The sequence below is a fragment of the Ranitomeya variabilis genome, chromosome 7, assembly GCF_051348905.1.
Source record: "Ranitomeya variabilis isolate aRanVar5 chromosome 7, aRanVar5.hap1, whole genome shotgun sequence".
Lineage (NCBI taxonomy): Eukaryota > Metazoa > Chordata > Amphibia > Anura > Dendrobatidae > Ranitomeya > Ranitomeya variabilis.
The window spans coordinates 219,858,488-219,868,442 of record NC_135238.1 but is presented as its reverse complement, the minus strand read 5'-3'; the positions used below and the strand labels follow the sequence as shown (position 1 = coordinate 219,868,442).

General features: G+C 43.8%; 1 protein-coding gene across 1 annotated transcript in view; it reads right to left on the bottom strand.

The window, feature by feature from the left end:
* Positions 1-473: 473 nt before the first annotated feature.
* STAM2 (signal transducing adaptor molecule 2) overlaps positions 474-9,955 on the bottom strand; it is a 34,813-nt gene continuing 25,331 nt past the window's right edge. The window contains exons 10-14 of the mRNA XM_077272955.1: positions 6,893-6,980; positions 6,151-6,205; positions 3,999-4,152; positions 2,234-2,412; positions 474-1,953 (exon numbers count right to left, since the gene is read on the bottom strand). Of these exons, the coding sequence (XP_077129070.1) occupies positions 1,764-1,953; positions 2,234-2,412; positions 3,999-4,152; positions 6,151-6,205; positions 6,893-6,980 (666 nt within the window). The 3' untranslated portion in view covers positions 474-1,763. The remainder of the gene's footprint in view (positions 1,954-2,233; positions 2,413-3,998; positions 4,153-6,150; positions 6,206-6,892; positions 6,981-9,955) is intronic.

Sequence of the window (9,955 nt, the reverse complement as noted above, 5' to 3'; positions counted from 1 at the left end):
TAAAGTTGCACCTACCTAATGATCATGAAAGTGATGGCTGGATGATAAGGGAGGGGGCAATATCTAAACAGAAGCTTGTCACGTGGCCCCCTATATGCTATATGGCGGAAAGGCTCACAAAGGGGGAGCATTAATAAACTGTTCAGCCAATTCATGCAAATCGGTCCAAGCACGGACCGGCGGCAGCTTTTCCAACCCGAGCGTCACCGTCTCAAAGACGTTTGGGTCAGTAGAGCGTCGCCCGGCCCGTGCTTGGACTGATGTCTACATGATCACTTAGCAAGCTTTATTTATCAGCACAATTGCCTCCACTAGTTCTGTGTTATCTACTTGGACACATCCCATAACAAATCTCCTTTAAAGAAGTGCAAGTGAATTATGTTTTTCCGTACTAGGACTGAGCTGATCACGGGAAACGTGTCACCATTGTTTTAACACCCAGGGAACACGACGGCACAAGAATTACAGCTCGGTTACCTTTTAAGTCTTTCAGCTTTATAGCGTGGTACATAAAACCTCGGCTATTTTTACATCTTCTCAACTGAGCCAGTTGGTACAATTCTGCTCTGTTAATTACTACGTTAACCTTCAGCAGCCGGAGCCTTTTAGTGACGGGCGCGTTACATCAAAGCGAATAGCTGTGGGAATTGCTGCTACTCTCACGCGAATACGTCCCAGGTCCTCTGTCCGGCAGGAGATCGCACGTCGCGTGGGATTTTCCTGGAAAATCTCGGACTCGATCTACAAGACAATATTCTGATCTATAATATATAAAACCATTTTTTTTTTGTGGAGCTCGTTTCCTCTAAACAACATGTCACGGTTTACATCTACATAAAGAGTTGAGTAACTTTGCAAAAACTTTTGTTTTCTTTCGAGTGGATTGGAAGTATCATCATAACTTTTCTCCATCATGTTACCCAACAGCTAAGCTCTAAAATAATGACCAGACATATAAAGACGGCAGGACCGGTCAATGGTGGCATTACCAGTATTCGACAGATGTAGCAGCCATCATTGTGTAGAGCGCTAATTCTACAAGAGCAGTGGGCTTCCCAATCAAATTGCGGCACGCTGCGCTATTAAAGCGTTTATTCGGCACCACTCAGTTCTGCAATGAGAAGTGAGTAGTGCCGATGATACATACCTGACCGGAAGCGGATATGGTACGTCTCCTATTTTATTGAATAGGACACAAGTGCCATAACAGGCACTAGCGCACACTCTCCAGTGTGGCATGATCAGCACCACTTACTTCTATATTGGGAGGCAAACCCTTCAGTGTAGAGTTCAACCCCAAAGAGGTGACATCACGTAAGGGAACCACCCGATTAAAGAGGAATCGGGCAAGCTGCATAACGACGACCGATTCTTTTGCTCTCGAGAAAGAGATAAGCTGCTGTCAGAAGTGTCAGGAAGTCGCTCGCTCCATTCTCCCTACTAAGAACACATGCATGCTTGGACGAGCCGAGTGTGCACATGTTACGGGAGGGATCAGGAGTAACAGAAGGTGTACAGGCACATTTGTCATCCGAGCAGCTCCTACAATGCATGCTTCCAGTGACAAAATGCCAGGAGATCCAAATACGCAAAGAGCGCAACAAACGTAAAAAGAAATGGATTTGCAAAGTTATCTCACTTTTTAACGCAGAACCGAACCGAGGAATGTTGTAAAAAATGTGGTCAGAAAGGTAAGAGTTTTCCTTTTAGGAGACTTGTGACTGATACACACAAAGTTAGATGCACACAGGTCTTTTACAGTCTCAGAGAAGGGGCTGCTGGTAGTAAGTTGGGGCTTGTTGAGGGATGGAGTGTAAGGGGGCGGCCATTGTGTAGCCAGGTCCTGGAGGCAAAGAAGACGTAGTGTTCTGGTAGGCTGACATGTCGGCGGACATTCCCATCGGCTGGCCGTAGTTTGAATAGGGAGGATTTAAACCCGCGTCGTGTCCTGTGCTGCAAATACAATAAAAAAACACATTATATTAACAGATTAAAATATTTAAGAGGTTGTGCAAAAATTTCCTCCCGCCTGATCTGCAAATGGGACTGACTGTCCAGAGAGTATTGTGCAACAAACTAGAACAGAACGCGTGCACGATACTCTGTGTTTTCTGCAACAGTCCTGCCCAGCATGCGCTTATCTCTTCACACCCAATGTCAGCAGGCAGGAGAGTTTGCCCGGACAACCCCTATAAGCTGATCTATCTATATGTGACAGTAACGATTCGATTACCTCAAAAATGGCGTCTGAGCCGCCTGGGTGGTTACTGTTGAGTTGATATGGGGTGGTAGAGATCTCAGGGGTCCGATCTGATCGGGGTTCATGCTGTATCCTTGTGAAAGAGCTGAAGGATGTACCTGGGGTATGCCGTGCACCATATAGCTGCCACCCTGAGGCTGTCCGGGATAACCCTGAGGAGGAGGAAAGAACTTATTATACTGCATTATAACAGAACATAAATGAACCACTTGATCAAAGTCAGATCCCACAATCGTGTGGCGTTACCCTGCCTCTCGAAAGAAAAAGAGGTGGTGGGTCGAAGGAAGTAAGACACGACTGTAGGATCGGACTGCGCCGGGGTCAATAATCAGAAATCTGTCTGCGCAGGAGCGTAATACACAAAAACATATCCACAGGGATCCATTCACCCTCTTTTGGCCATTTTAGGGTGGAACCACTAGTATATTTTTTTCTGCAATCATAAACCAAAGCCTGAGCAAGAACGCTGTCTGCAAGATAATATACCGAAGACGACGACCAGGTAACTTAAAAAAAGCAGGATACATTCATGCGGTGAGAAGTCGGCGGCTTTTGCTCAGGTCCTCAGAGACCAAACTTTTGAACAAAGCGTCTCTTCTTAACAAGCGGTCCCTCCGGAGTCAGTGTCAGGGGTCGGCCTAAAAATGGTTAGTGCGGAACGTGATCAAAGCAGATGCTTCCAGGAGACATCATCCTGCCCGGCGTATGAACAGATCATAATCCAATTTACTGCTGCTCTCGGACCAGCGTGCAGCCGCAGCGAGAAATCTCAGGTGACCTTCACGACTCCGAACGCTTCTGACGGACCTGGGTCAACGCTTAGGTTTTAGGTTTTTTTTATCCACTTTGCAAATGAAGTGACTATTCCCCATGTTAGCCAAGATGTCACAATAAATGTGACAAATGGCACAATTATACTTTAGCTCACAGTAGAACGGATTTGTTTCTGCAGTAGTCTGCCCCATTGAGCCACGGTATGTCACATCCAAGTGTCACCCTCCGATTTCCGCTTCTTATCATGCAGTTTGCAATATGCAAATATATTCAGGATGAACAAACTTTATAAAAAAATTCTTAACTATTCTTCACTTTTAACTAGAAGAATTACTGGGTATGGACTAAGTGATCCAAAGATGATGCGGGGTTCATGATTCATCCGAGAACCAAAACCTGGAAGAAGGAGTAACGCCAAACCCAATAAATGAATTCTGAGGATTATTTGGACATTAATATGAAGCATAAGGCACATTAATTTGATATTTTTTAGCTCTGCAAAACAATTGATTCCAGAGCATTGAAATCAGGGTGTGTGCTGGACTCCCATCTTTAAAGTTCGGGCGTTTCAATGGGATATGCTATCAATGTCTGACCAGCTGTGGTCCAACCTATGGTACCCCGGCTAGCGAGGGGACACAGAGCTGGCGCTAGTGTATGTTCCATGAATATTGTCTATCGGTGTGCTGGCAGTGAAAGGAACCGCAGCAAATTGCATACAAGTACATGAGGTTGTCTGCCGGTCCCTGAAAAGATGGAAAAATTACAAGGAGATGCTGCGCCATACAAGTGCCGTGCCCACTCAGGATCAGTGGGGGTCCCAGAGATCAGACCATCGCCGATCATAACGTGATCCACATCCTAGCCATAGCAGAAACCCTTTGTATACTGCTATCCATACATGAATCAGGTAACCTATTCCAGTGACTCAGGCTTCTGATAATGTAAAACAAAGTGCCCAAACCTGCATGGTGACCCCGAGGGACGTTGGGGGGTACTGTGTCTGCGGAGGAGGCTTGTTGTACATAGAATACATGGGAGCTTCATTCACAAGTTTGTTGTAGAGCTCTAAAGCGTCCAGCACCTTCACATTCAGCTCAGAAAGCTCCGAATGTTTCCTGGAGACACAGGAGGGACAGATAACTACAAGGACAATCCAAAGAACAGCACAAAACTACCAAAAAATAAAATAAACATTCCCAGTGTGCACAAGTCATTAACGAAATAATACTGACGTGGCCTAAGAATCGGACCCACAAATGCTCAGAGCGGCATGGAGATCGTCGATATTTTGTAACCTCCAAACATCAGAATTGATTCGCAGGACGGACTCCATCGGCCACGTCAGTAATCTGTGGTTGCCGAGGAGGAGCCCCGAGAAGCGCATGTTAAACCGTGTCCACAGCTCCTCCTGATTAGCCGGCCTGGCGTGACACCGTTATTGCGGCATCGTGATGTACATGTGACGTCGTGCCAGGCAGGCTAATCAAAAGAAAAGCCGAGGATGTCAGGTGGTGATTCTCAGAACACAGGTCACCAACGAGGCTGATGGATCGGGGTCCTGCGAATGAATCCGCACCCATTCTAGCAGTCCCCAAACTTAGTAAATTGATACAATTAAGGAAAAAACAAACATGTGAAATGCGCGGAACGGGATCTGTCCGGGCACTGAATACTGTAACGACTTTTGTATCTGCCATTAATGCCAAAAATGAAGCTGCACAGATCTAAAGGCCCACGTGGATCGGCAGTCGTTTGTTTCCCACTTACATGGAGCCGATTGTGAGCACGAATGATCATTCTTTGACATTGTCAGCAAAAAACGTCCAGTGCCGCGTCGGTGATAGACAACCGATGATTATCCGATACGCTCACCATAGTTTATACGCATCCTAAATGGGGTACTTCCATCTCAGAGATCCTATCCCAATATGTACTAGGTATAATAATAATAATATTAGCAAATACCTCCAATTAGAAATGTAGTGCAGTTTTTCTGATTCACGATGTCACTTACCCTATGTGCAGTGCATTGCAGTCGTTTAGGTATCCATGGTTACGACTACTGATATAGTGACCGTTAGTGGTCATAACCATGGATACTGCAATGCTGTGCACATGGGGTAAGCAACAGAGCTAATCAGAAGAACTATGCTACAATTCTAATTGGATGAACTTGCTACTATTATAATTATTATTACACCTACCACATATTGGGATAGGATCTTGGGAGATGGGAGTACCCATTTAAGCCCTCACATACACATTACATGGGTGACGAACAAACGATGATTCGGCCGATAGTACAGCCGGCAGCCGTACTAGCCCTCTCTTTCTTACACAGGAGCGATCGTTCGTCCGAGCGCACGTGTCCTCTTTTGAGAAAACCCCCGACAGACATCTCTGCCAGCGACTTACGTCCATGAGAACACAGCCCTCATCAGTCTGAAATCAGACATGCCCGATCAACGTCTCCCCGACAATCAGTTGGCAGGCGTCCCCATACACAGAGTGTCGGAGAATATTGACGGGTTCGGTCGACATTAAATCTAATGTGTACGGGGGGGACTTACACCCATTGTACTTAGTCAATATATCAACATATCTTTTTTTTTCTTAGCTGTAGAATAAAGGATAGTCTACAATGGAGTCAATAGTACGTCACGTGTAATATATGACCGTGACATGTCCGCCTGAAGAGTACTTATGTCTCATTTACATTTCTCCCACTGAAAGGTTGCAAGAGGGTGGTCCGCATATATTCTGCAGGATGTCTAAACGAACCACAAGGGCAGTGACGTGTGGAATTATAAAAAGAAAACCAAACAAACAAAAAACATCATAGAGTGCAGAATACATCATGTTACGGTGTCAGCAGGCAACACTTAGTATATAGTTTAAAAAAAAAAAAAAGTTATGGAGAAGCACATGGTCCTGCATATGCCAAGAAGACACGTGTGACCGATATCGGGGGCCTTTCGACTTGTTTAAAAGTTACTGGTGCACGAGGTCCGAAGAAAAGGAGAATTAAAGAATGAATGGCAGTGTCTCGGCCAAGAAGATTACACATTATTTAACTAGTTGTGTTTGGGTATCCACTGGATTCAAGGTCTTACCTGTCAATCTCCTCTAACTTCTCATCAATCATTGGACCCATTTGTTGACAGATATCTAAGAAAAAAAAAAAAACACGAACCTTACTCTACTATTGCCATGGTAAAAAAAAATAAATGTTTTTTTCCTACATTTTCCGTTAACATCAACATTGATTTTGATAAAAATTTTCACCTTTGAGAAATTTTATTCCTCTATATAAATGCTTGCATTTTGGGATCAAAAATGATTTTTGTAATTGGGTGTCATTAAAAATGTTGAAATTGATTTTCTCCGTCAGTGACCTCATTTTGACATTTGAGATTTTGTATTTTATATTAGCTATTTCTCTGCACTCCTTTCTGGGTTTTTTTAACCAGATCAAACTTTAGCTCAATTTTGATGTGGTCCGAGATCATAAATCAGTTCATAGCAGTTCAGAAATAGAGCAATAACAAAAGCGTTACAAAAAAGCTCACTGACGGATTTTCAGTTAACTCATTCGGCATCTAGATTGAGTGAATGGACGTAGGTCTCTCCCGAGAACCAAAGGATTAGGCTTCTTGACGTTAACCACGTCTGACTCTTTTCCTCCCCCGACATCTGTCGTCAGGGGAGATTGGGGACAAGACTAGACATTATATGGTCGGTCACTCAGCCAAAAAAAGAGACAGGCTCAGCCAATATTCGCCTTTACTCCTGAACGTTCATGGAGACCCTGGAATAGGTGAAGTGTTTCCTGTGTATTTGGATGTAACCCAATACCTTCTAAATCCAGCAGAGTGACTGAATCCGGCTTGGGGTCAGTGGGATCGATGCTCTGAAGTAAATGTAATGTCTGGTCCATTTTTTCCTGGAAAAGAGTAGAGAATTCATTTAGACAATATCTGTAGAATTTACATGTTGTATTGTGGTGTGACACGTGAGTCTGTGACCTAAAAGAGGGGATTCCAGGGAATCTTCTGGACACTAGGATTGGAGGGGTCCGACCACTGCAAACCACATTGATTCCACCCAATCTAAGGAAAAGTTTGTATAGAGATGTGATGGACTGGACACCCCACTATTGTAAGCACTGGTCATTGTAGAGGAGGAGGAGGTGAGCTGTGACATCACCTATTGCGAATGTTGGATCCTGTGTTATCCACTGTATATAGAGGTGATATCAGTCATTGTACAGGAGGAGGAGGTGAGCTGTGACATCACCTATTGTGAATGGTGGATCCTGTGTTATCTACTGTATATAGAGGTGTTATCAGTCATTGTACAGAAGGAGGAGGTGAGCTGTGACATCACCTATTGTGAATGGTGGATCCTGTGTTATCTACTGTATATAGAGATGTTATCAGTCATTGTACAGGAGGAGGAGGTGAGCTGTGACATCACCTATTGTGAATGGTGGATCCTGTGTTATCTACTGTATATAGAGGTGTTATCAGTCATTGTACAGGAGGAGGAGGTGAGATGTGACATCACCTATTGTGAATGGTGAATCCTGTGTTATCTACTGTATACAGAGGTGTTATCAGTCATTGTACAGGAGGAGGAGGTGAGCTGTGACATCACCTATTGCGAATGGTGGATCCTGTGTTATCTACTGTATATAGAGGTGTTATCAGTCATTGTACAGGAGGAGGAAGTGAGCTGTGACATCACCTATTGATAATGGTGGATCTGGGGTTATCAGCTGTATATAGAGGTGTTATCAGTCATTGTACAGGAGGAGGGAGCTGTGACATCACATATTGTGAATGGTGGATCCTGTGTTATATACTGTATATAGAGATATCAGTCATTGTACAGAAGGAGGAGGTGAGCTGTGACATCTGTTGTAAATGATGGATCATGTGTTATCAGCTGTATATAGAGGTGTTATCAGTCATTGTACAGGAGGAGGGAGTTGTGACATCACCTATTGTGAATGGTGGATCCTGTGTTATCTACTGTATATAGAGGTGTTATCAGTCATTGTACAGGAGGAGAAGGTGAGCTGTGACATCTATTGTGAATGGTGGATCCTGTGTTATCTACTGTATACAGAGGTGTTATCAGTCATTGTACAGGAGGAGGAGGTGAGATGTGACATCACCTATTGTAAATGATGGATCCTGTGTTATCTACTGTATATAGAGGTGTTATAAGTCATTGCACAGGAGGAGGTGAGCTGTGACATCACCTATTGTAAATGGTGGATCCTGTGTTATCTACTGTATACAGAGGTGTTATCAGTCATTGTACAGGAGGAGGAGGTGAGATGTGACATCACCTATTGTAAATGATGGATCCTGTGTTATCTACTGTATATAGAGGTATTATCAGTCATTGCACAGGAGGAGGTGAGCTGTGACATCACCTATTGTAAATGGTGGATCCTGTGTTATCTACTGTATACAGAGGTGTTATCAGTCATTGTACAGGAGGAGGAGGTGAGATGTGACATCACCTATTGTAAATGATGGATCCTGTGTTATCTACTGTATATAGAGGTGTTATAAGTCATTGCACAGGAGGAGGTGAGCTGTGACATCACCTATTGTAAATGGTGGATCCTGTGTTATCTACTGTATACAGAGGTGTTATCAGTCATTGTACAGGAGGAGGAGGTGAGATGTGACATCACCTATTGTAAATGATGGATCCTGTGTTATCTACTGTATATAGAGGTGTTATCAGTCATTGCACAGGAGGAGGAGGTGAGCTGTGACATCACCTATTGTGAATGGTGAATCCTGTATTATCTTCTGTATACAGAGGTGTTATCAGTCATTGTACAGGAGGAGGAGGAGGTGAGCTGTGACATCACCTATTGCGAATGGTGGATCCTGTGTTATCTACTGTATACAGAGGTGTTATCAGTCATTGTACAGGAGGAGGAGGAGGAGGTGAGATGTGACATCACCTATTGTAAATGATGGATCCTGTGTTATCTACTGTATATAGAGGTGTTATCAGTCATTGTACAGGAGGAGGAAGTGAGCTGTGACATCACCTATTGTAAATGGTGGATCCTGTGTTATCAGCTGTATATAGAGGTGTTATCAGTCATTGTACAGGAGGAGGAAGTGAGCTGTGACATCACCTATTGAAAATGGTGGATCTGGGGTTATCAGCTGTATATAGAGGTGTTATCAGTCATTGTACAGGAGGAGGAGGTGAGCTGTGACATCACATATTGTGAATGGTGGATCCTGTGTTATATACTGTATATAGAGATATCAGTCATTGTACAGGAGGAGGTGAGCTGTGTCATCTGTTGTAAATGATGGATCCTGTGTTATCAGCTGTATATAGAGGTGTTATCAGTCATTGTACAGGAGGAGGGAGTTGTGACATCACCTATTGTGAATGGTGGATCCTGTGTTATCTACTGTATATAGAGGTGTTATCAGTCATTGTACAGGAGGAGAAGGTGAGCTGTGACATCTATTGTGAATGGTGGATACTGTGTTATCTACTGTATACAGAGGTGTTATCAGTCATTGCACAGGAGGAGGAGGTGAGCTGTGACATCACCTATTGTAAATGATGGATCCTGTGTTATCTACTGTATATAGAGGTGTTATCAGTCATTGCACAGGAGGAGGAGGTGAGCTGTGACATCACCTATTGTAAATGGTGGATCCTGTGTTATCTACTGTATACAGAGGTGTTATCAGTCATTGTACAGGAGGAGGTGAGCTGTGACATCACCTATTGTGAATGGTAGATCCTGTGCCATCTACTCTAGTGTTTTCAATCATTGTAACACTGTCTGTGGGGACAATGAGACTGCTGAAAAGTCTTCTGTACATAACAGGAAGTAGGAGTCTAGTATAAGGCCTTGTGAAC